At 41.8% G+C, this 27773-nt stretch overlaps 1 protein-coding gene across 3 annotated transcripts in view; it reads left to right on the plus strand.

Annotated features, from left to right (window-relative positions):
- The window catches only part of CACNA2D3 (calcium voltage-gated channel auxiliary subunit alpha2delta 3), an 833484-nt gene that overhangs the window by 761014 nt on the left and 44697 nt on the right, over window positions 1–27773 (plus strand). For all 3 annotated transcript variants that reach the window (XM_041762548.1, XM_041762549.1, XM_041762550.1), the window contains 4 exons: window positions 9501–9576; window positions 12242–12294; window positions 13816–13871; window positions 23476–23587. In XM_041762548.1, the coding sequence (XP_041618482.1) occupies window positions 9501–9576; window positions 12242–12294; window positions 13816–13871; window positions 23476–23587 (297 nt within the window). The remainder of the gene's footprint in view (window positions 1–9500; window positions 9577–12241; window positions 12295–13815; window positions 13872–23475; window positions 23588–27773) is intronic.

The raw sequence follows: 27773 nt of genomic DNA on the forward strand, positions 1-27773 counted from the left end.
CGATCCCGGGCCTCCAGGATCATGCCCTGGGCTGAAGGCAGCACTAAACCGCTGAGCCACCCGGGCTGCCCCTGATGGTGGTTTTAATTAGCAGTGCCATCAGAGGGAAAGAATATCTACTTCTGGGTGTACAGGGCCACAGGGAAGAGAGAGAAGCCATAGATTTGTGCAAATTACTAACTTGAGGGAGCTTTGAGAAAGTTCTGCAGCAGCGTGTGCAATCTTAGATGCAAAGTGGTCTCTCTTGGTCATTTTAGCTAAGTTTTTTACTTGACTCTGTTTACCCCGCTTACATGTGACATTAGTATCCAGAGACCAAAGAAGATACCAGTATCTTCAGGAGTGTGAAAGTGATGATCACAATAGCTACCTTCCCTGGCACCTAGACTGCACCAGACCTGGGCTGCAGCTGACACATCTCACCTCTTACAGTACTTCTCAACAATTCTGTGGGACAGTACTAGCTGCATAATTTGCAGGGCCCAGTGCAAACTGAAAATCTGGGGTCCCTTGTTCAAAATGTTTTAAGAATTTCAAGACAGTGACAGCAGAGCATTCAACCAACCTTGGGATCTAGGTACAGGGTTCTATGCAGTTACACAGGCTGCATGCCTATAACACTGGCCCTGGGTGTAAATATGCCCATTTTATAGATGGAAATAATAAGGCTTGGAAAGGTTAAGAAGTTGCCCTAAGTCTTTGTGTAAGAGAGCTGGGTTCAAACATCCAGTAGTCTGAGCAGAGAGAGAATATCTAGCTTCTGCCCTTAACCTGGTCCTGTGTACAGGAGCATTGTGTTGTGCATGGAGCTTCTTTCAGTTCTGTTTGAGAAGGGAGAGGTGGCTGAGGAAGATGTTGGCTCAGCGGTGTCTTATCTAGACAAGCAGAATTTTCAGGATGGGAGGCCAGCTGAGCGATAGCATCGTGCAGATTTCTTTTAGCTGAAGTTGATAACTCTTTAAAGCAAGCTATGTTCCCAGGCTTCCTGTAATTTCTCATGAGATACCATGCCCCCACTCAGCTTTTTGTGTTTCAAACTGAGAACTTCCAAGTACTTCTTCATTCTTACCACAGAGCGAAAGTGGACTCCCTGGGTAGTGACTCATTTAGGGTTTTTCAATTTAGCTATTTTTCTTTTTCACTCATATTCACAAGAGCCTTGCTTTCATATTTCTCAAAATCCACACTCTGTGGGTTCTCTCTGCTGTCATTGGCAGTGACATCACCCCTCTTATGATTACTAAGAGAACATCTAGTTTCAAAATATTTTTCTTAGAATTCTTCTAAGAATAATTGCTTTGAATTCATTTATCTCCTCCCTTCTTCTCCCCAGTGATTCAAATTCAATGTTGAGTATCCAGGAAAAGTGAATATGTATATATTTTATATATAAAGTGAAATGTGTATATATATGTGTATGTGTGTATGTGTGTGTGTGTGTGTGTGCATAGCCAATCATAGGTGAATATCCACGGTTCCTGATAGGGCCTCCTTGATAGATATGCTGTGCTTGAGCTAAGAGCACTCCGGGTTGAGCATCAGAATTATACTGGGTGGCCTTGCCCAGACTCCCCATCCCTCCCAGCCTCATTTTTTTCCTCACTCAAATATGGACCTCGGATTTTGTAAGAATTAGCTAAAACAGAGTATGTGAAAGTGCTCTGCAAATTACAAAACTATTGCAGGCAGGAGATGAGATTAGCTCTTGGATAAGAGCTCCAAATGTCTGAGATCATTTTTTCCTCTTTTCATTTTCTTCTTCTTGTTATTTTAATCACTAAGGAATCACTAAGGGCCCCAAAAGGTAGTTAGTTTGCAACAGTTACCTCCAGGGCACAGCCTTGGGGGTGGGCCTTTGGGCCTGGATCCAACTGGCATCCCTGGAGAACCTTTAAAACAGGCCTGTGCTCAGGCTGCACCCTAAGAGATTCATGTGAAATCCATCTAGGGATGGAGCCCAGGCTTTTATGCTTGTTGAAAGCATCCATGTGCTTCTTATGCACAGCCAGGATCAAGAAATATTAAGTCAAGAGCACCATGGTACCAGTCTAGATGCTGTTGACTTTTGAGTTGCCTGACATTGGGCAACTTTAATTCACTAAATTTCAGTTTTCTCAGCAGCAAAATAGAACTAAAAGAATTATTCACCTGCCTGCAGGTAGGGGTTAAATGGAATAATGCATGCTTCTACCAAACATCCTGGTGGGTTCTGCCAAAAGGTCTTCCCTTGTTCCTTGTGAATCAGATTAAGCTTGAGAAAGCAAAGACCAGTTGGGCACACCTGGCCTTTGGCTTGCAGAGAAACGGACTGTTTGCTAATAGTCTGCGTTTGCTTTGAGAACTACTGATAGTTCCCCTCTGTCTGGGCTGTGTGTTTTTTGCTTTATTCGGTTTTGTCTGTTTTATGCACTTGGTACCACGTGCCTGTGCTCTCACCCCTCCATGACTATATTTTTCCTATGGGGCCTGCTGACTGTCTTCCTCACCTTGCTCCACACATTCATTAACATAGTTGACTTGTGTAGAATTCCCTGTGGTGGCTCCTTCTGCTCTTGAAAATACCTTTCTAGAAAGGTGACACATCAAGAATTCAGGACTTGGACGATTTCTTCTGTCTCTACATGATGAAACTGTCCAGGTTCCATGGCCAGTGACCAGAGCTCTCCCTGTCCTTGATAATTACACTGCATTTCAGCCAATGCCCTGGACTTGGAGTCTCAAGGGTGTTAAAGGAGAAGTCTGTTATGTTTGGAGGGCTGCTCTCTCACGCCGGCCGCCGCCCCCCACCCCCAATGTCTAATATTCAACACTCATGTAATGAATGTAATGGCTTCTTGGCTTCCTGTTGACCTGACCATTTCCACAGAAGTATGCTTTGTCAGAGGTGGCATTGAAGGGAACAAGAAGACAGATTGGCTTGTGTTTGGCTCAGTGTGTTTCTGAGCCAAACTTTCTGGAATGCAGAGACATGAAGATTCCAGTTCAAGGCTCTTTGAAATACTAAAGCTGCTGCTCAAGCATCCCCAATCACAACAGTAAGAATCGCTGCCCTCTTCATCATTCCAAGTAGTTTACATGTATTACCTTCCTGAATCCCCGTAACAGCTCCATGACATGACTACTACCATTACTTCCATTTGACAAAGGAAGATCTGGAAGTGGAGGCACCCGGGATCTGAGTGCCTTGTCCAAGTTCACCCACAGTGGTGTGATGGAATTTGCACTGATGTGTCTCAGATTCCAGATTGCAGACTGTTTATCCAACCCCCAGTCATCTTCTCCCCTAGTTAGAGCAGACTAAAGTATTTCTTACAGAGATATTTGTTCACATTTATGTTTATTTGGCTTCAAGAGATAGTGAAAGTTTCTCAACTTTGAGTCCAATATATCAGTTAATAGTTACTTTTACTTGAAATAATAAGTAGTTCCAGAATAACAAGGTGCTAAAGAACATAGGAATCTTTTTCTCTTTTATGTGAAGGAGGTCTAAAATTATAAATTTGTTGTCAGCATGGACCCTGACCACATCTCTTTTTCTCTACCTTCGTCTGCTGGCGTTTTAAACTCAAAGTTACTTCGTGGTCCAAGACAGCTGCTTAGTTCCAGCCATTGCATCTGCAATCTATGCTGGCAGAAGGAGGATCCAGGGAGGTCCCAAAGTATATGTAAAATTTCTTGATTGAAATTTGTTTTAATGAATACTTTTATTTATTTATTAAAGTAAAATAAGGTTTGTTTATTCAAGTATTTAGTCCCATTACAGTACTTCGGCTTCATCACAAGGGCTCACCTAACTACAAAATGAACCTGGGAAAAGTGCATATCACAAAGTCAGGGTTCTGCTTGGCAGAAGAGGAAAATGGACTTTGGGAGACTCTGCTAGTCTCTGCCACACCCAACATGCCTGTCTGCCTCAGACCACATACATCCTCTAAATATTGAATCTGGTTTCCTGTGATATCCACATGGAAAATCTTCCAGAATTGAGGCTATGTTCACAACTCCTAGTATCCCCCACACCCCACATGCCCAGTGCAGTCCTGAACACAAACGGTCATAGCCACCAACTAACCCCTCCATTCGTGATGCTGGAGCCCAAGCAACACAGGCAGAAACACTAGGTAACACCTGTGGGGAGTGACTGGTAGCAGTAATAGCATCAGCGAAACCAACATCCCTAATGTCGCCGAGCCTCAGTCCCATGCCCTGCCCCGGGCTGAGAGCAGCACAGGCATTACCGTGGTGCAGGGCTGTGAAATGTAGGCATGAACTTGGCAGAGCCCAAGGAAGCTCCCCCCAGCATCCCGGTTTCTTGCCTCAAATGGGTTTTGCATGAACTCGTTCCTCAAGCAGAATTCAGCTGTTTCCTTCTATTTCTTACTCAAAGAGGCAAAAGAAATTTAATCTTTTCTAGTCGCATTAATCAAGATTCCATTTTCCCCTTCAGTTGAGCTAATTTTCATGGAAGGGGCAAGTGAAGGGATAAACAAGCTGCCGGCTAGGTGCTCTTACCCCCCACACGCATGTTAGCCTTTGCCTAGGGATCGAAGCAGCCAGTTCACTTAGAGCTGTAATAACCTTGGAGCAGTGTTTTCACCTTCTGAGCCCATTTCTTTTCCTATAAAATGAAACCCTGCCCTTGCCACAAAGGCTAATGCCTCCATGCTGGCAGAAAGTAATTGATGATTTCTTATTGTTACTGCTTTTATTACCTGGGTGAGATGCTGACGTGACCACTCTCTGCAACTAGCCTTCGTTTTCTATTATCAGCACCTGTTGATGAAAAGTGGTGCTGACAGGCCTCCGGAGTCACCTATAGGATGAGGGAGGCTTTTTCCCCATGGCTCACTCCTCAGGGTTCTGCACTGGACCCTGGTGGCCCCAGTACTGTGTGCACTGAGCACCTGGCTGGTGCGGCCACAGGGTGCTTCTTCTCCCTGCTAATAATGATGGGTGCTCCTTCGCTAGATTTGTGTCAGGGACTCAAAGGGTCAGGGGGACCAGGGTCATGTAAATTCAGCATTTCTGCTGTGTTCTACCTGTGGAGGTGACCTTGAAGAGCAGTGCAGTCTCCGTAAGAAGTTGCTAAGAGATGACATGGCCACCAGTGAGAAAAGAAGAGAAGAGACGGCACCTTTTGGATTTTCTGTTAACAGATCAACAGTTTGAGCCTTCCACTCTCTGGGGTTTCTGCGATGTAAGAACGAGTTAAGGCTTCCCATGGTGACGATGGCTTTGTTAAGAATTTTCTATGTTCCCGTGCCATGTCCTACCACTTGCAAGTTGAAAGCTGCCCCAGAGAACACATTTTATGGCTCGGCAAAGAATACATATTTTTACATGCTACCCTGGTGAGTCACTTTACTTCTCATACTTTCAGATTCAAAAATGCTCAAATATGTCCTGTGGTGAGTTTCCATGTGAAATGCCTCCCTGTCCTGTTTTTAGGACTGTAGCTGCAAACATTAAGCTGCTTCAAGACTGTTTTTTTGGCAAATCATTGAGCCAGAGCTCATTCAATGAGTTATGGCAGATAAAGGACCTGGCATCATGGGCACACAGTAGGTGTTTAATAAATGCGGGTCCCTGCAGTTGCTCACAAGTTGAAATTAGTTGAGCTCATGCCTTTGAAATTGAACCTTCTAATTCTTAGAAGAAATATTTTTCTTGGTCGTTGGAAAAGAGCAGGATCAGCAAAAGAGCTTTCAGCAAGTCCCAGTGTCATGGGTCTGTCATCCAAGGCTCTGCCGCGGACAGGGGCACACAGGACTGTCTAGGTTTTCTCTACAGCACTTTGAGTTTTGTCTTCAGACACCCTATCTGCCTTCCGTCAGAGTTTCAAAGAGACCCGTCTGGGGAGCCCAGAGATGCTAATGATAAGGTCTCAGCTGTAGCCTGCGGCTGAAGTGGCCTGGTGGGGATGTCATGGGGATTAAGGCATGTTATCTGTAATAAGAAGAAACCCTGTTGCTGAGTGCAGCGGTGCAGCACCAATCTTGGGCTGGGCATGCTGCTCGGGGCTTATTTTAGAGCCGAATGAAAGCAGGCAATTATCATGTTCTTTAACTATAATCAGCCAAACAGGATACAGGTAGCCACAAAATGGAGTTATTTAAAACAGTAACAAAATCACTTCAAAAAGGGTAATAATCTGGAAGTCTCTCTTTCTGCAACATCTAGTTAAAGCTGTCTAAGCGTGGAGAAGACAGGGGACGCTTGTTCTGTAACCTCCTCAATGGCAGTGGGATCAGGAGAGCTTCCTTGTGAAATGAAAGGCAGGAAGGATGCCCTGGCCCAGAGGCGGCCCCACAGCGGTGGAGTTTGGCCTCCCTATATAAACTAGCACCTCTGAAACCCATCCTCGGAGAATCCTGAGCTTCCCAGGAAGGTGGCTACCAAGGGGTTCTCACTAGCCCGGCTAGTTGGTCCATCCTGTCCCCTTGACCCCAGACAGCCCCTCAGCTTGACTTGAAAGTTGACTCTGGACTTCGGCTATGAGACCTTATCTTAGGCAGCATTTTCTGTGACATTCCAATGAGACCGAGCTCGAGCACCAGGCTGGATTCTAAGTATTGCCCAGAATCTGTCAGAGCCTGCTACTGAGCAGAGTAAGGGGGATTCAGCTTGACCCCCATCTAATTCTGGCTCTGCCATTTGTTAGGGGTGTGAACTTGGACACACCGCTTAGGCTGGCTGATACTTGGTTTGGCCCCTCTGTGAAATGGGGATGATTAGACTCTATCTTGTAGGGATATGCTTGTAAGAGTATCTTGCTCACAGTTGCTAAATAGAGCTCAGTAGACATCAGCAGTTGTTATCATGGTCCTCAGCTATGAAGCCCATGACAGAAGTTCCCACATCATCTCTCGATAACCCTGGTGCCAGTCCTGGATGTGTCTTGTACTGCGGTAACAGATGTGAATTTTTATGCTGCATCATTTATCCCAATGAGCTAAGAAAATCGGGAGGCCTGTCCATCCTTCAGCCAGCTGGGTAAAGCCTGAGTCAATTCCCATTGCATTAAACACCACCCCATTAATTAATAATGGCAATGAAAACCAGACTAATAAATTATAACAGCTGCTGCAGCCCTGCCTTCGGTTGAATGGTTCTTCCTTACTGGATCCCGTGCTAAATGTAATATGTATATAACCTTGGGTAATCCCACAGCCATCTGAGAAGATAGCCATTTTTCTCACCATTTTACAGATGAAACTGAGGCATCAAAAGAGTAAAACAAAACAAATAAACAAAACTGCTATAATAAGTGGATGAGTTAGGATTGAGCTCAGGTGTTATTGACTTCAGAGCTGATGCTTTAACCATTAAGCCACACTGCCAGTCACTTGAGCCTTTGGGAATGGGGTAGCCTTAAGATCCCAAACTCTAGTGAAGAACAAAATGAGGCCTTCTGTTGTAAGAATCATAACAAAGCTAGCATGCTACATAGTATATTTCCACATGTCTGATTATTTACATCTCAGGACATCTTTGTGAGTCATTTTATAAGTGAGAAAATGAAGCCCTAGAAGAGGGTTATCATCTTGCTCAAGATTCCACCCTGGATGGTGGCACCTGGATAATAATCTTTCAAACCGAAACCACACTGTATTCACATCTACGAGACTCCAAACACAGGCACGTTCCACTCAATCCGTGCTGCCTTTCACCACACTCTGGCCAAGTTCCAGCTGTAGGGACAAAATTGAGCAGTATGAAAAGGATGAAGCCAATCATAATTCTTGCCAAGTCCTAGAAAGCCCTTTCAGGAGCACCTGCAGAAATCCCTGGAATGAGGTGGAGACTATGGAGTAATAGGATAGTTAGGGACCTAATAAAGTTGTCCTTTGTGGTCCACAGTTGGTTCTGTAGCTGGGGTAGCATCAGGGCTGTGCCAATGTTGAGCATTTCAGTGGAAATTTGTTCAAGGACTTCCCTCAGCCAGATGCTTGGCTAATTCACAGGCTTTGTATCTGTCTCAATAAGCTCAGGTTCTTCTGGCATCTGTTGTAAAGAAAAAAGCCAGAGGACAGTGAATAAGACTAAAAGAAATGCTCTGATGAGGGAAAGGCTTTGGGGATTTGCTGGGAGATCGTGTGACCTCTGGTGCCCTTTTGGGCTCTGCTCCTCGATACACCTCTATAGTGCTGGTCAGGAGCTGGTTTCCATCCTGATTTGGTCAAGCATGGCCAATTTTCTACTTGGTGCCTGTAGATGGTTCTTTATTTAAATCCATTTGTATGACGCTTCTAGCTTATTGTCCAGAGGAGGAAGTCTTCACCTTTTAGCTTAAAGTTGATGTCTTCTATCTAGTAGTGACATCATCTCTTCAAGACTTATGTAATCAGGCAATCATTCATACGTTCAACTTTTGGAAGCCAAGTGCATGCCCCATACTGGGTGCTGGGCTAGTGCGTGGGGTCCACCCCCAGTCCTGCTGGAACTGACATGGAACTTCTATTCTAGTGTCCATTTCCAGCCCAACATTAAATATGCTCCAGGTTAAGCATTGTATTATTCTAGAAAGGAATTCCTTCAGGGAGAATTCCTTGCAATCATTTAAAAGTTCATGTATTGCAGTGTTAACATGTCCTCTGGCAGTTATGTAATTCAGGCCAGACTTCAAGTGTCTCTTTTGGGGGGTTCCCAGAATAGTGGGAAGGCAGGTATATGGGGGGAGGAGGGAGGTATATGGCCTTTGGGATAAGGTGTTTGCTCCGTCTAGAACCTTTAACTAGCTACCAGAAACTGCCATTCACCTTTCTTTATAGAGTTGTTGATAAGAAATTAAAATATCTGGAACAATTATAAAGTGATACATCTTGGCAATTGAGTAAAAGTCATAATTGGGAATGAAAGCTATACTTTCATCACCAGTGTGTGGGGAATATATCCATTTTCTTGTCTCATCAATGGTGCTGTTTTCAAAAGCAAAAAATATAGTCACTGTTATGGTGGTGGTACTTGGGAGTAGGGATTACAACCAATGAGCTAACTGGTTTCCAAAAAATTGTCAAAGTACTGGACTTATCTTAGCCCAGAGTTGTTTCCTAGTGCTTGAGAGAGGCAGAGGATCCCGCCACTTCTGAACTCAAAATAGCCCTTCTGAGCTTTCCTCAACCCTGGAGACATGGCCCAAGTGGATGACCTCCAGCTCCCAGAATCCAGTTCCGAACAGCAAAGTCCTTCTGGAGTATCCTAGTCCATGCAAATCAACCTTGTTTAAACCAGAATGACTGTTTATCAAGTTGGGGGTTTCTCATCCCCATCTCCTTACCCAATCCCAATACCTTTACTCTCTTTGCTCCCCAAATTCCAAGTATGACCTGGCTGTGTCTCCAGCCCTAGACTTTGGATGTTCCTGGTTTGTCATCCTTATTAGGCCTGCATTTATTTGTGTTTGTAGCTGTTGCTCTTGATGGTGGTGTGGTGCCTGTTCACCATGATGGCTCACACATAGCTTCCCATTTAGTGACCCTCCTTTCTATTCTTTCCTATAGAATTACCCTTTATGACTATCAAGCCATGTGCAGAGCCAACAAGGACAGCAGTGATGGTGCCAGTGGGCTACTGGATGTAAGTACTGTGCAGTCACCTACAAAACAGTGGCACATTTCTCTGTCTCTGAGCGTGAGCATATCTTTATCTGTGGAGTGAATAGTTTATCTTTTTCAAAACCATGAATGTTTTATTTTATTTTATTTTTTTAACCATGAATGTTTTAAAGTGTTTCCTGATTTTACTGGTTAAGAAAAACGACTTACATTCAAACTGACATTGATTATATGAATGACAAAGTTCTGAAATCTTTGATGGTCGAATGTGCCCCCTTTTGATGGATAGAAAAGGGGAGAAGTTGTGGCAATTCTCCCCTTCTCATATAAAAGAGAATTTGGTTTTGCTCATCAGAAATCTTACCTTTGGTTTGGAAGAGACCGATTAGCCTATGGACAAATTCACATTTTGATCACAGATTCTCCACCCTAAGCAGGATGCTGCTTAACTTCTGTATCATTTTTGCTGGAGCTGGTTACATCAGTGATGTCACAGTTGGGAACCAATCAACATCGCTATTGTATCATTAGAAACAGACTTCCAGAAACTGTTATAATTTACTCCCAGTTAAAAATATAATTTACAATGTACAAGCAATGTAAGTTTGTCCACCAGTCACCTGAAAACACAGGAAAAACAGTTACAGTATATTTCAACATAACCCAGTATACGTAGATAATAAATATAACCTTTGCATGTTATCATTTTGTAAACTCCAAAAATTAACTTAAAATCTGGTTTGAAGCACAAAATTTATGAGCCATTTTGGTTTTTAGAATATAAACACACACCTTCTCATTTGCAGATGTAAGATCTTGCAAGGAGATTATTTAAAAGCCAAATATTTAACGTGGTTCTCCTACGATGAGGGAGCAAGAAATGATTTGGAGCTGGAAAATTTCTGAAAGGCAACTAGGGACTGAAAGCTGAAGGTTTTGAAAAATACTGCTTCTAAGTGAGAATCAATATGCCTTTCCAAATCCAACTTCCCTAGATTTAGCGTGAATATTTCTAGATTTAAAATGTTCCCAAGATATATTTTCATCATTAGGCTTAAAAGCTCAATGGCTTTACTCTTCTGAATGATAATGTGCATTTAAATTTTTAATCCTGTATTTACATAATCCCTTTGTGTGCCCATACTTTGAGCCAGGGTCTGGCAGGGAATGCTTGAGTGCGCTTCCACCCCTCCCACTCCACCCCCTGCCCCCGAGGGAGCTGCCCCTGTGCTGGCCCTTCCCCCCCACCCCAGCCTCCCTAATCCCTCTATTCATTCCCTCCTCCCAGGGACCCACACTACCTAGGACTGCCAATGTGTCAACTGCCCATCCCAGCAGGTACAAAGGCACAGAACCGTCCCTGTCCCAGGGTCTGACCACCAGGGTCTTTTTGAAAGAAAGATGCTTATTTTCCAAGCAATGAGAAATATAATGGCAAAACCACAGGATTGCAGGTTGCATTTGGTTTTAGGAAATAGCTAATAGCTCACATCCTTATCTGACCCTAATTCTGAGGGTTCTGTGATTCAGGGAATGATGTTGACACACTCAATTAAATCAGAGCAAGGGATCCAGTCTGAAATCTGTGTGGGCTGAGAATAACCCCAGTAGACTGTTATTATTGTTGTTTTGTTCGTTTACTTACGAACTTGAGATAGGGAAATTTCGAGAATGGTTAGAGGTATATAAATTGGTTTTTGTTTTATTTAAAACTGGATAAATCCCCTATTCCCAGTTTTAGTCTTTATCATCAAAATGCTCAGAGGGTAGGACTAAATACCCTTAACTTCAGAAACCAGGATTTGGCATTTCAAGTTTTTGATAAACCTAAAGACAACCACTAAAGGGTCTGAGATTTTTTTGGACCTGCCATCTGGAGGGAGGGCTTTGCCAATATCAGAGCCTCTCAAGAGCATCCACTACTGGAATATCTGGCATCTACAAAGAACTAACTGAGGGGAAGACCTGGTATTTTCCAGAATTTAGGAAATTGAATTATCCACATAGAAAACATCACAGAGTAAACAATCCCAACTGCTTTTTTAAATTAAAATATTCTGAAATAAAGATTAGGCTGTCAATACCTTCTTTTATAGAGATGAAGGGGATTTTCTGCAAGGATAAAATCACATGTTCATATGGCTGTTATTTTTTTTTTTTCAAATCCAAATATGTATGTGTGAGAAAAGGCAGCTTGAATCCTACATAACTCATGGGCAACATTAAAATCAAGTATATGCAACTTGTGCTTATTTCAGCAAATGACATACAGTGATGGAGAACAGGGAATCCCCTTTCTGAGAGGCAGATCTGTGGATTACCACTTGAAATTAGTTGTATGATTCTAGCCCCTCAGCATTAGGCTGCAAAATATTAGCCCCTGGAGGACAAAGGTTTAAACATCGTTTGCTGAACTTCCTTTTTCCTCCCAGAGATAACCCCTGTATTAGATCATGTTTATTTTACTTGTAAATCACATCTCACTACAGGGGAGTTCAAAGTTTTAAAATGTTAGTTTTAGAATACGGTATCCAACCATGTTCTTCTTTTAGCAAGGGCTTCGCTGTTTTCCAACATGATATTAATCTCTCTAGAAGAATAACATTGTCTTTATGTAAAGCCTTAAGTTAAACTACAAATTTCATATGTGATGCATTGTTTTCAATGAATCCAATTCTTCTCTTCAGCCTTATAATGCCTTCCTTGCTGCAGTAAAATGGATAATGACAGAACTTGTCCTGTAAGTACAATTTGCTGCATTTTTAAAGAGTAACATTCCTTTTCTTTTGTATTATAAAGTGAATTGGAAGACTGTGTTCCATGTTTTGAACAACCATTAGATTCAGAATACTCTGAGATAACCTCATTGGATATCTTGAAATATTGAAAGCTGAGACCCAAAAATTATCTTTAAGTTATTCATGGTCACTGCTTATGCCCTTATGTCATTGTTTAGCAGACTAACAGCTTGCAATATACAAACCAAATTTATTTATTGTGGTTAGTGTTAAATTTAACATAGATGTCTGGCTGTTTTTAATGCAGCCTGGGTGGGCTGTGGTCAGAAGAACAAATTGCCAGGGCTGCCCACTGTGCGCCTTCGGATGTGTTGGCATGTGCAGGAGAGGGGGCATGTGCAGGAGCTTATGCAGTCCTGCGCCAGGGGTGTCAGCTTTTCTCAGGTGTGAATGGTTTACCCAAACTACAGTTCTATTTGGAGGGTGCTAGATGCATCTGTGACTTAGGTCAGATTGAAATGGCACAAAGATGGAAGGTTTGACTCCCAGAAGAGATATTGGACACATGACAGAAATAACATGTCCCATGAAAGAGTGGAAATCCATGGACGAACCTGAAAACCAGATTCCTTAAGCTGCACCAAACTCTCAGGTTCTTACTTTGCCCACTACAGCTGTACTTCCAGGGGTTTGAGGAAGATTTCTTACCCTTTAATAAACAGCCATCGTCTTCTTTATGCCTTAATGCAACCTATATTAATTTAACAACATTATAAATTGAAATTCATTTCTCTTATGTACATAAGAGGCAGAAAATACAGCAACAGACAATAGTGAGCTTTTAATTGACAGTAAGCTGCTGGAGGTAGTAGCTGTGAGCCTAAAAAAGAAATGATGGAATTTTGATCTGCCTCTATTCATTTGGAGGATGGTTTATATTACTTTCACATTTTTTGCCAGCAATTGAGAAATTCTGATATATTTTTTTGAAGTTTCATTGTGGCATAATTTCATAAAGAGAAGCTTGTTCCATCTGTGCTACACATACATACACACACACACACACACACACACTCACACAAGGCTGAACAAGTTTGCATTGCAGAATAAATTTGGAAAGACTGCTTTATTACTACAGATCATACTCTAGGTAGAGAATATGCTATTTGTATCTCTGCACCGAGACAGAGGAAGGCCTTTGGAAACTGGCTTTTTCGTAGAGACTCAGACTATAACTGGAAAACTATTTCTGCCTACAAGCAGGATATTTCTCAACAGAGTTCTTGAGTGTAGGGAAACCCAATTTCAGGGTGTGGCTGCCTGGCATTGGTGATAAAATAGCCTTTCACAAGGAAGATAAAGCCCAGTGAAAATTCAGGGGTAACACAACCAACCCTACTGTACCTTCTGATCATGATGTTATTCTTTCAAATGAAGCGAGCAATGCTGAATAACAGAATGTTGCTGTTCTGTTCAAGGGGCCAATGACCAAATAACTCTGGGCTTTTGCATCACCTGTTTAGGTTCCTGGTGGAATTTAACCTCTGCAGTTGGTGGCACTCAGATATGACAGCTAAAGGTAAGCAGCAACCAGTCCCTATTTCCCAACTCAGAGTGTTAAACTGGGGTTCACTGGCTACTTTTCACCAAGGATGGACAAACATACAACTACCCAGGAAAAAGTGATGGTTTTTAGCTCCATTAGCAAAAGGCACCCTTTGTGCTGACTTTCCTGCCATCCGGTCTGACACAAATTCCACAGGTTTCATTCAGCTCCTGTTGAATGTACACTTGGACCTGTTTCCTTAACTAAGACTTTGAGGTCGTACATTGCACAGGTGAATTCTTCAACAAGCTCGTGGGCAGCGCTCAATATCGAAGGGAGACACATTGCCTTGTTCAGGCTGAGTGCATGGATAACCACTCTGGTTTTTTTGTTTGTTTGATGGTTTTTAATAATTATCCTCTTAAAATATAAATCTAATCATATTATGCTCCCCACTCAAAAGCCTTCAGTGATTTGAGCAGTAATTAGTAGAAACTCTTAGAGGTGTGAGTTGAGGAGTTAGATCAGCAGATTGCATTCCTGTCTCCAAGGTTTGCCTTTGGCAAGTTAGCTGATCTCTTTGAGACTCAGTTTCTCCATAGTAAGCAAAATGGGAGACATAATAAATAATATTTATCTCCTATCTTGTGTGTGTTTAATGATAAATCATATACATGCTGAGCATGGTGACTGGAACATAATGAGCCCTCAAAAAATGATAGCTGTAATTACCTTATGATACCGGTGCTGACACTGTTGACCACAATGATGACTAGTCGAGTCCCCATGCCCTGCAAAGCCAGTGCTCTTTAATGAGCGCCGGCTCACAGCCATCTGCCCCACCTGCTCCGTCACACACTCTTTCTCAGACATGCTCTGCTTCTTCTTTCCTGTGTGTGTTCATTCATGTTCATTTTCTTACCTGGGATGCCAGGAACTAGCAGAAGACTAGACTGCTACCATTTTTATTATTTTTTTCAATTATCTGTCTTTTTCAAAGAGGTAGATTAGTAATGTCTCAGCCTCCTCCAGGTGCTGGATATACTTCAATCTGACATTTCCTCTCCCATCCCTTAAAATCCTAGTGGGAAAGGATTCCTTTAATACTTTCAGGAAGAGTTAGCAGGATTTTCTTCATGTTTTCGTCGCAGTCAGCTCACACATTTATTTCCCCAGCTCTTCTACAACCATTATTTATTATTATTATTATTCATGAAAGACACAGAGAACAAGAGGCTGAGATATAGGCAGAGGGAGAAGAAGTAGGGTCCCTGTCGGGAGCCTGATGTGGAACTCAATCTCAGGATCCTGAGATCATGACCTGAGCCAAAGGCAGACACTCAACCACCAAGCCACCCAGGTGCTCTTGCACCATTATTATCTCAATTTGTTTCCTTCACACTAAACTAGAGTTTCTTGGTGGCAGGAGGTATGCCTTACAACCAATGTTATCCCTTAGTACCTAACTAATGCTCAGTGCTTAATAGGTGCTCAGTCTCCGCGTACTGAATACCCTAACAAATCTTCCTTTTGCTGGGTATGACCATTATAGTGACTGTCATCATGGCTTTATAATTTACACATAGGCCTATGTTGCCTACATTCAGGAATTCCCTCATTTCTTATTAGAGTATGACACGGAGGAATGCCTACAGAGAGGTGTATGCGGGGATGCGGCTGCACAGGGTGGCCTCTGATTACAGTGAACCTAATCCAAGTGTATTTGGGGTTGGCCCAATCCTGAGAAACTGACAGCCCAGTATTAAAGCACCTTTGTGCTCTGTTTTCTCTCTCTCTCTCTCTCTCTCTCTCTCTCTCTCTCTCTCTCTCACACACACACACACACACACACACACACACTGTCCTGGCGACCCTTAGTGTGTGGGTTCCACACTTGCCCCTTCATGTTGGGTCAATACCTGCTTTGAATGTCCATAACCCCATTTCTAGAAATCTGAACTAAGGAAGTAAACTGGGGTAGGAGCAAAGGATTCTATGACAGGATGATCATCACTAAGGAACTGATGATTGCAAATACTGGTAACTCTTTAAATGATGATTAATAGGGACATTTCAAAATAAATGACAGCCCATCCGCAGAGAGGCAGAGAAACTTTTTAATAAGATTATGTTTCTGAGAACAGATCTTTTTCTTTTGTAAAAGATTTTATTTATTTATTCATGAGAGACACACAGAGAGAGAGACAGAGAGAGACGGAGACAGAGGCAGACACAGGCAGAGAGAGAAGCAGGCTCCATGCAGGGAGCCCGACGTGGGACTCAATCCCAGGTCTCTAGGATCAGGCTCTGGGCTGAAGGCAGCACTAAACCGCTGAGCCACCCGGGCTGCCCTGAAAACAAATCTTTTTAATAAGATCAAAACTGCTAATGAAACTAAGTGACATAGCAAGATAAACAATATACAAAACTGTATATATGCCAGCAAAACATCCAATGATGGGGGAGAGGGGATACAGAATTAAATAGGGTCAACAATCAGTATGGCCAGTGGGGAGTCAATAAGCAGAGAACAAAATATGAACTAGGAAAGGAAGAGTATTATGTCCCCCAAGAAAATTTTACCTATAACACAGACCTCCTTTTGTTGAAAATTGCACACGTGAGAGCTGAGAAGGAACCCACTAAATGGGTGCTTGCTATCTTCTTCTATTTACTTTTCTTATTCCACTAGCTTCTCCACAGTTTTACTATTAGGAATGAAAAAGGTTAGATGAGATTAAAAGGGAAGGATGGTGTGGGGTGGGGGACGCCTGGGTGGCTCAGAGGTTGAATTGTCTGCCTTCGGCTCAGGGCATGATCCTGGGGTCTTGGGATCGAGTCCCGCATCTGGCTCCCTGCAGGGAGCCTGCTTCTCCCTCTGCCTGTGTCTGCCTCTCTCCCTGGGTCTCTCATGAATAAATAAATAAAATCTTTAAAAAAAAAGGGGGGGTGGAATCGTGGAAGAAGGAAGATCAATAGAGGCCAAGAAAATGCACTGCAAGTTGGGCATCGGGCTGCTCTGGCCTCAGCGCCAGTTCCTGCAGACAAGTCACCACAGCTTCAAATCAGGCTTTGAGCTCTGGGAGCCTGGAGCAGCCGTTTTGCCCAGATTAAGTGCTCTGCTCTGGAATCAAGCATCTGCTGCTTGCTAGCTGCTTGCTTCTGGGTGAGTCTCTTGGTGTGTCTGGGCTCTGGTGTCCTGATTGGTTAGCAGAGATAACCAAGCACTTAAGGCAGGTGTGAGAAATGGGTTAGGCGGTGCCCTTGAAGGTAGTGGGTGGACTTAGCACAGAGAGAGCACTCCCCACATGGTTGGTGGTACTTATGCTTTGGGCAGCGGGGGCTTTTGTGACTGAGACCATGGCTGGCTCCAGTGCACTCAGTGCTGAGAGCAGCAGGCTGGTCATCATCAGGGTTTGCTTTTTGGCATCCATCTTCACTACCCTGTGCCTGCCCACCTCTGGGTGAGGCGCTTCCATGATGAGCATGAGGATGCCCCACCTCTTCATGCCAACCGACTTCTCCATTTGCCCCATTCTCACCCTGGCTTGCTCCTCTTCCCCATGACCTGCTGCCCCAGGCATCTGCCCACACTCTGGTTCTGGCCCTTCAGATTTGAAATTAGTTTAAAATTTTTTATTGTGTACCAGTCACTGTGATCTTTGCTCAGACCAGTGTTTTTCAGGCTTGGGGGGGGATTTTTTCTTCTAGGAGTCATTGCAATATTTGGAGACATTGAACAACTGGGGGGTTCAGATGGGGGGTGGGGGTGCTTGCTACTGACATCTAGTGGGTAGAAGCCAGGGATGCTGCTAAACTTCCTAGGACACACAACCCCTCACAACAAAGAATTATCCTACTCAAAATATCATATCGATAGTGCCAATGTTGGGAAACCCTGGTGTAGACTGAAGAGTATAGGTTAGGGAATGAAGAATAAGGAAGAAGATTATGATGGCCTTTGCACTCATGATGCTTACAGAAGTGGATGAAGGTTCCCATTCTGAAATTTTACATCCCCTCTCCTCTGCTCCCCCTGTACCAGGACCAACAGAGGGCAGAGTTTCAGCTAAGAGGAATAATGAGATGCTTCAGCTCACCATTTTCTTTGAGAAAATTCTTTTGAAAAAATTCCTTAATAGATAATTCCAAGTCACGTCGCTCTGTTGCCACACTGCGAGACCTTCCCCTAGACTCTAGAAAGACCTCATCAAATGGTTATATCATCACCGTACAGTGTGCAAATATACAGTGTAGTGCTTTTCCATTTCCAGAATGTTGGCGCTAGACTATCTTCAGATCCTTTCATCATACCTGAGAGGTGGGGACTGCTGGAATTTGTCACTAAACCTTTCTGAGCTACCTAAGTCAGACAGCTATTAGATAATAGGCTCAGACATAAGCCAAGAGCTCAGCTAGATGGCAGTGAGCAAGGCAGCCCACCTTGTTTGAGCCCCTGTGCAGAGCTGGCTGCCGTATGTGGATTATCTCATTTGGGCCTATAGGTTTCTGCTGGGCAGGGCTGACTTTTTCCAATCCATAGATGGAGAAATGAATCAAATGGGGGTGAACAGACTCATCTTCGGGGCTGCTGTCCTCTGGGTATCTTTGTTAAAGGAAAATATAAATGCTAAGATCCAGTGCATCAGTAGAGAAAAGTTTCAAGCATCACAGCAGTATTGACTTGCAAGGTTTCTTCATTCTAAATTTACCATTCCCTCACTAGATAAAGACCCTGTGCTGAGACATACATCTTTGTTTAGCTAAAAATGGAATCCATAATTACACTGTTTATCTGCTTCATTTCCTTAATGAAGGGGACTGTGCAAGCCCATTTCTGCTTGATTATCACAAAGGTATCATTTTGGCGAAGCTGCACAAAGAGAATGGAGCTTGCTGGCACCGAATATGAATGGGGGTGCATTCACAGAGACAAAAGAAGGGGAAAGCTTTTCAAATGGCAACTCTATTCATTCCCAGTTGTCTGCCCGTAATTACTGTGAACCCAAGTCAGTTATTCTCATCAGGGACATTTGTTGCTAAGGGAAAATTAAAGAAATTCAATTGTGTGGATGCTCCATTGGGTGCTTCATTGTGAGTGAGTGGTAGGTCATGGCTTCAGCTTGAGACAGCCAGCCTAACGGGGATGGGAAGTAGAGCAGTGTAATGGACAGAATGAGGCTCCAGGATGTGACTGGCGGAAGTGGATCTGGGCCCCCTAGCTCATGGCAATGTGACTTTGGCCAAGCAGTGTAACTTAATTTCTCTGGGCTAATTTCTTCATCTGTAAAACGGAAGACCAGTAGGCCTTCCCCATTGCATGGTGGTGAGGACTCTGTCCATACCAAGGGCCTAGCATCGTGTTTGGCATGAAGTAAGTGTTCAGTGAGTATTGGCTGTAAAGGTGGTGATGATGGTTTTGCTGGTTAAGTAAATGATGGTCATGAGAGTCACTTTCTCTGGGACCCAAGGCAGGCCGTGTCTGCTTTCTGAACCCCAGTTTTTCGTAAAGTAAGGAATCGGCCTCGTTGAGATTTCTGACCTCTTGTGCTTACACCTTTGTAAGATAATGAGTTGTAAATGCCTAATGGCTAAAACAATGGTCATTAGATCACTGGCAGCCTTAGCTATTGGTTCACAATTGCATAGATAAGCAGTAATGATTGGCAAATATATGTGGTGTCCATGGCACTCCAGGCAAAGAAAAGTCCTCATAATAAACCATGTTATTTAGATTAAATGTGGCCATGGTTTTATATGATAATTCGCATGTTTCCCAAAAGCACAGCAAGCAACTTCCAGCCAATCTATAGTCGGGTTGCAAACAGACTCAACGGTTTATCGCCACATCAGTATGGGTGCCCTGCAATTGTCAAGGGAAGAAGAATTTCATCTCTAGGAAGGATCAGAGCCAAATGAGCCTCACCATTGAGAGCACTGGACTCATTCCATTGTAACTGGGCCCAGACAATTACAATTAGAGATGGTGCAATTATCAGGCCTATTTAAATCATGTGTGCTGCCTATCTCAGCCAGCCCCAAAGACCTTTCTTCCTCTCTTTCATTGGCCAAACTTCACAGAGCAGTTAAATATATGTGTGCTGGAGCCAGACGGCACAAGTTCAAATTCTGGCTCTGCCACATATTCACTGGATGAATTTGGGCGATGTATTTGGTTTGCTCTTCCATTCACTAATCTGCAAAACAAGGATTATCGTGGTTCCCACCTTATAGTTTATTTCTTTTTATTTTGTCATGTTTTACTGTTAAATAAATGAATACATGTAAAGTAGAACAACATCTGGCATGTAGTAATTTCTTAATAAATGTAGCTGTTACCTTTATGAGGTTATTATGTGCCATCTGCCTGTGTGCGCCATATCCACTTATAATCTTTGTTGTTGGGTTATTAGGTTTTTTGAAAATTAATCTTTTATTTCATTTTAACTGACTCGTTTTTTGAAATTTGAATAATTTAAATATTAAAAGGAAGTTTCCCAAATTGAAACTCACTATCACTTGCTATATACAAAGGAGTCAATTGTGAACACAAGAACCATGACAATAAAAAGTGTTACCAAATTGTAGCCAGATGCTCTGAGGTTTATGTGTGGCCTCCCCAGATAAAGAAGGAAGAAGAGCAAATGAAAGAAAAACGAAAATGAAAGGTGGGAAAAGTTCCCTAGCATCCAACAAAGACACCTTCCTTTCAAAATCAGAAGCATTGAAAAAGAACTTGGAAGTGAATGATGTTTCTACCAGGTGCCTCTCTCTCGTTGCTGTTTGGCCTGGGCCGCCTAAACTGACCTTGCCTTCCCCTTGAAGGCAGGCAATTTGTCATGAGGGCCTGAGATGCTTACATTCCCTTTGTCTATTTGATTGCCTAGAAAAACACCATTCAGGGGAATTATTCAGATTTTCTGCAAGCATGTGATGACACTTGCTATGAGTTCGCACCACAGGGCATGGGGGTCAGGCAGTGTCTGGGACCTGTGCCATTGGGAGCATGACACTCACCAGTGCTGGACCTGCAGTGGAGCTGGGAGTCAAGGAGGGAGTCAGTGGCCTTTTTTTTTTTTCCTTTTCTTTCTTTCTTTCTTTCTTTCTTTCTTTCTTTCTTTCTTTCTTTCTTTTTCTTTCTTTTTTTTAAGATTTTATTTATTTGAGAGAGAGTGTGAGTGAGAGAGCACAAGCAATGGGAACCACAGAAGGAGAGGGAGAAGCAGACTCCCTGCTGAGCAGAGAGCCAGATGTGGGGCTCTATCCCAGGAACCTGAAATCATGACCTGAGCTGAAGTTAGACGCTTAACCAACTGAACCACCCAGGCACTCCTGATTGGCCTTCTCTAACCCAAAAGCAATGCTTCCAAAAGGCCAACAGTTTCTAAGAATTCAGTGCAATAACATGCAGTCATGTGGCTGCATTCAAGTAAATATGTTCACTTAAGCAGCCCTCACAGTGTGTCACCACTCGCCATGTTTTAATTCATCCTCAAACAACCATGTAAAGTTATTCCCTTTTATTCCATTTTACAGAGGAGAACACTAAGTCATAAAGAGATTGTGCCTACCTTGTGCCTTTAGCTACTATGTAATTAGTCCAACTCCTGGCAGGTGGGTGGTAATGCTCTCCACCAGCTAGCATTTCATGAAGGCTGTGTGTGTGTGTGTGTGTGTGTGTGCACCTGCATATATGTGAAAGTGCCCACGTATGTCTCTTGGTTAAAAGCTGTACCTACCTGGTCTATTCATTACTCAGAACAACTCAGTGAGTTAATATGGGCATCTTGCCTTAATGTCAGTGACCTGTTTCTGGAAATCACAAGTCATACTTAAAAAAGCTGATTGGATCCACTTCCTTCTGTTTTAGATGAGAAAAATAACAATGCATTATGCTTTAACCCCAACTCCGAATTGCTCTCCTCAAAATAATTAAAGCTCAGTGAAAAGCCTATATATATATATATATATATATATATATATATATATATTTAATATATATATTATTTAAAAAGCCCAATCACACTAGGATATACATGCTTGGAACACGGCTTCCTGATCACCCAACAAATATCTGGTGGTTACCAAATGCTCCTTTAGCACCTAGTAGTCCTGTGATGGCTCACCTAGTGCCAGCAGCCTCCACATGGACATTCCACAGAACATGTACCCATGCTTCTGACATCCATTCAACTATATTTGGAATACAATTTGAGACTTTGTTAAAACATCATTTTGATAAAATCCTATTGAGTTTTGGTATGGAAAATGTAAACTATATATTCTATATATTTGTAAATACATGTTTATATTTCCATATAAACATCAGCCAAAAATTTGTACAAAGTTTGGGTATTAGAATCCTATGAGAGCATTCTACTGGTAATATATATATATATATATATATATATATATATATATATATATATATATATATTTTTTTTTTTTTTTTTTTTAGAGGAGTAGGGAGGGGCAGAGGGAGAGAGAGAGAATCTTGAATAGGCTCCACACCCAGTGTGAAGCCCCATGCGGGGCTTGATCTTACAACACTGAGTTCATGACCTCAGCCCAAATCAAGTCAGATGATTAACCAACTGAACCACCCAGGCACCCCCTGTGGTAAAATGTTAATGAGTGACAAGTCCTGTGACAAGTACCCATACTATTGGCATCTTCATTTTACAGATGAGAATACTGAGGATTAGCTAAAGCAATGGAGCACAGGATTTGTACCCCAAACTTCCCCGATTTCAGTCTTTGCTTTTAACCCCTGTATTAAAGTACCTACTGCCGTTATCATTTTAATGTTACAATGACTTTATTATAATGTTAGCGTTGTTGTTTCTCTTGTTACTGATTACTGTTGTTACTATGTATTATTATCATTAACTGACATTTACTCAGCACTCATATTGCAGATACTCTACTTAGTACTCAACATATATTGTTTCATTTACTTCTCACATCACCCTCTGATAGAGGGACTGTATTAGCCCCAATTTACACAAAAAATTTTTGAAATTTAAAGAGGCTCTGGAACTTGCCCACTGGACATAACTTGTTAACATTATTTTATCAACCACCAAGACTTTACCCACTAGGTACCCATCCATGTACCAGGGTTATCTAGTGCTGTATTACTGGACAAGGAACTTCATAATAGCAGGATTAGGTTCATGGCTGTGGTTCAAAGACATTACGTATTTTACTATTCCATATTTCAATTTTGTTTCTGTAATAAAACCACGCAAGTGTATCATGACCTTAGTCTCACCCTAAATAATACGGTGTAACTCCTATTTTATACATTTATTCAGACACACATATGTGTTGTTGCTAAGTTCAAGTCAGTCTGAAGTCAGAGATCCGTTGACTGATGTCGTCCCAGAAAGTATTCTTGTGATGCATAAATGATAGTGGATGAAGCCAACACAACGGCTTGAGGAATTATAGCTTATAGAGTTGCTTGGCAGATGAAATCACTTGACTAATTAGAAAATAATGCATTATGCTGTGCCTAGAAAAATCGCAGCGCGGCAGGAGCGGAACTGGGTTCTGAGTTACTGTGGGCTGCCAGTCATAATAAAGCCTGTGCCTGTGTTCTTTATCTCCCCCCACCCCCCCACTATCCCTACAGCCCAGAAATTGAAACAGACCCTGGAGCCTTGTGATACTGAATATCCAGCGTTTGTCTCTGAGCGTACCATCAAGGAAACCTCAGGGAACATTGCTTGTGAAGACTGCTCCAAGTAAGCCTCCCGCCTCCCTTCTGCTCAGTGTAGTACATGTGTCCGGGTGCTCACGATCACAATGAGAGATGGAAACATGTTTGCCCTCTTGTGTGAGGAAGTGTGTCCACCAGCTTGGAAGAAGCATCATTTGGCTTTGCTAGAGAGGTCATTTAGAATTTGGGAAGCATCCGAAATGCTTGAGAACGCATCCTAGAATACATGAGGCTTTTAGTCGAGTTTATTGTTGATTGGAAAAAGTCCTAAGGTCCTAATTGGTGTTTTCCCAGTTGACAGTTGGCCATTTCAGCTAACCTTTGGGAAAAAGAAATCCTTCAGTGTCTTTCCTAGAGGCACCAAATCTTCGGGACTCGCTGGAATCTGGTGTCCGGGGAATGAGTCTTGGTCACCTACTAGGCATTTTCCTGATTACTATTGACATTGGGCCTTTTTAAATGGTTTTATTGATCATTTGGGTTTCTTAGCTCTTCATTTCTGTTGGCAGTTGCCTGTGGGGTGATGAGTCTACTCTTCCTGATTTGGGTTGTGTATGTTTTGGGTATGGTTTCTCTGAAGTTGTATGCTTTACATATGTGTCTTCCTCATCCTTCATCGGACTCCTCACCTTTTATGATGTCTTTACATCCATAGAAATTTTCTTTTGCTTTTATTTTAATGTAATCTAATTTATTCTTCTGTGATTTGTGCATTTGTGCCATAAGAAATTAGTCTCTGCCTCATGTCATAATGATATTCTCATGTAGTTTTATTCTGAATGCTCCAAAGTATTGACTTTCACATTTAGGACTTGAATCCCTTGAATGTATTTGTGTGTGTGCCATAAGGTAGGGTCTAATTTCATCTTTTTCAAAATAGTTGCCCTGTTAACCAGCACTGCTTATTGAATGGTCATTTTTTTCCCCAATTGATTTATCATGGCACCTGTGTCATATAGGATGTGTCCCCATCTGTATTCAGATCTGTTTCCAGGTTTTATGGTTTGTCAGGACTGATGTCAACCCCATATCTCTTAATTATTATATAGCTTTATAATATGACTTGATATTTAAGAGAAAAAAATATCTTTTCCATAGTCTCTAAGTTGTCTTGACTATTCTTGTCTCTACTCTTTCATATTAATTTTGTAATCAGCTTATTAATTTCTATGAATTATGCTAGGGTTTTGATTAAAATTGCTCAAAGTTATAGATTAATTTGAAGATAATTGCTGTGTTTTATAATACTGGAAGTTCCCATTTGTAAACTAAGTGTGTCCCTTTATTTACATGTCTTTTAATATAGTTTTATAATTTTGTGTTAGATTTATACCTTGAAAGCATATAGTTTTTCCTGCCACCAGAAATGGCATACATCTTCTAATTGGTAATTGCTAGACTCTGAGAATATCACTGATTTCCGTATGTTGACTATCCTGTATGCAGTTGCTAAATGGTCTTTTAGATTTAATAGTTTGTGTATGGTTTCTCTTGGACCTTTTTTTCACACACACGAATATCATTTGTGAAAATTTTCCTTTTTAAACTCCATACTTGTTTTGTTGGTAACTGGACTTGTTGACTAGAAGCAGTGAGAGTAGACAACTGTATCTTGTTTCTAATTTAAGGGGATCTCTTCTAATAATTCCATGTTAACTATGATGTTTGCTATACGATTTTTTTATTGAGGTATAATTCACATACAATATCATATTAGTTTTAGGTGTACAACATAGTGATTCATCATGTGTATACATTATGAAATGGTCACCGCAATAAATCTAGCTCCCATCCGTCACCTTGGAAAATTGATACAATGTCAGTGACTCTCTTCCCCATGATGTACATTACATCCCCATGATTTATTTATTTTATTGCTGAAAGTTTTTACTTCTTGATTCTCTGTACCCATTTGGTCTCCCTCTGCCTACCCCCCCTTGCAACCACCAATCTGTTCTCTTCATCTATAAATATGAGTTTTGGGTTTTTTTGCTGATTTATTTTTTAAATTCCACATATAAGTGAAATCATGTGGTATGCTATTGGGTTTTCTAAATTGTTGTAAAATATTAATAATATTCAATTTGCCTCTGTAACTATTTTTAAGGAGATTTTGACAGTGATTTTCTTTCAAGTTTGTTTGTTTATGAAATCTCTACACCCAGTGTGGGGCTGGAACTCAGCACCCTGAGATCAAGAATCACTTGCTCTGCTAATTGAGCCAGCCAGGCACCCCCATTGTAACTATTTTTAAGTACAAAGTCCAAGAGCATTTAGTATGTTTGCAGTGTTGTGCAGCCATAACTGTTATCCATTTTCTGAGTTGCCTTAGATTTTTTTTTACAGATTTTATGTAATTATTCATGAGAGACACAGAGAGGCAGAGACACAGGCAGAGGGAGAAGCAGGCTCCCCGCGGGGAGCCTGTTGCGGAACTCAATCCCAGGACCCCAGGATCATGACCTGAGCCAAAGGCAGATGCCTAACCACTGAACCACCCTGGCATCCCTGCCCTATATTTTTTGATAAATAACCTTTTATTAGGTTAAAGAAAACCTACTCAGGGGTGTTTGTTGCTCTTGTTGCTGTTGTTTGAAATTTGAACAGATGTTGGATTTTATAAAAACATTTTTTCCACATTCATTACTAAAATTTTAATATGTTGACTTATATTGATAAACATTTTTAAAAATTTAAATTATGAAATATATCATACATACTATATCTTTAAAGGTAGATAAATTATCTACTGTGAAAACATGCTTTCTTTCCCAAGATGGCCTTTCATTGCCTTGATTACAAAGAAATGAAAACCAGAACCATCTTGCTAGGTCTTCATGTTATATTGAATTTTCCATCTGTCCTCAAAAAGAAGAGGAGGCTAAGGTGCCTGGGTGGCTCAGTCTGCTAAGCAGGACTCTTGATTTTCGCTCAGGTCATGATCTCAGGGTCTGGGATCAAACCCTGAGTCTGCCTTTGTGCTCAGTAGGGAGTCTGCTAAAGTCCCCCCATCCCTACTCCCCACCTTCCACCCCAGCCTCCCAGCCTTCCTCCCCCTCCCCACACTCTTTCTCTGTCTCTCTCTCAAACAAATAAATCTTAAAAAAAAAAAGAAGAAGTATGGGCTATATTTTTCCTTTCATATATTGTCATTTGGTTTTGCTATTAAGGCTTTATTAAGGTCATTTTATTGTCACAAAATTACTTGGATCTTATAAATTTTGTATAAGATTAAATTATCTGGTTCTTTTAGTTTGGTAAAAATTTAACCAGAAAACTATGAATAGATAGGTTTTTCACTTTTTTTTTCCTGTGTGAGTAATTTTGCAACTACTGAATTAGTTCGTTCAGTGGTTAGATATCTTTGGAATTGGTAATTCTGTTTCTTAGAAAAATGCCTATTTTTTCCCACTTTTCATGTTTATTGCATACATTTGTTAATAGAGTTCTCTTTTGATTAGAAATGCTGCCACATTTGCAATTTTGTCCCCTTTTAAATCAGTCTCTCTCCCTTCCCTCCTTCTCCTTTCTCCCAAACACCACCTCTTCTCACCCCCTCCCTTCCTCCCTCCCTCTGCCTCCCTCTTCCTCCCTCTTTCCCTCTCTCTTCCCTCCTCTTTCCCTCCCTCCCTCCCCCTCTTCCTTCCTCTCCCTCCCTTTCTCCCCCCTTCCTTCTTCTCCCTCTCTCCCTACCTGTCCTTCCTCCCCCCTTCCTCTCTCTACCTCCTTCCTCTCTCTCAGTCCTTCTTCCTGCTTCTCTCCCTCCCTCCCCTTCCCTTCCTTCCTCTTCCTCTCTCTTTCTCCCTACCTCTCTCTTCCTCCCCCTCCTCCTCCCTCTCCCAGTCTCCCTTCCCTAACTCCCTCTCTCCATTGTTTCCTCCTTCCTTCTCTCCCTCTCTGTACCTCTGAGATATTTGCTTTCTTTTTCTTTTCAAAGAACCATTATTTAGGTTGTTAGATTTTTCCCTATTGTTTCTTTGACTCTCCATTTTGTTTATTTTGCTTCTTATCTGTATTATTACCTTTCTTCTATGTTTTGAGGATTTACTTTTTATTATTTTCTAACATTTTGTGTTTGTTGCTTAGCTTTTGCAACTTCATTCATATATATAATAAACATATTATATATATATATAATTTCTTTCTGCATTTCAGTTTATACAGGGATTTCATTATTATTTAGCTATGATAATTTTCTAATTTTCACCGTA

The sequence above is a fragment of the Vulpes lagopus genome, chromosome 7 (assembly GCF_018345385.1).
Source record: "Vulpes lagopus strain Blue_001 chromosome 7, ASM1834538v1, whole genome shotgun sequence".
Taxonomy (NCBI): domain Eukaryota; kingdom Metazoa; phylum Chordata; class Mammalia; order Carnivora; family Canidae; genus Vulpes; species Vulpes lagopus.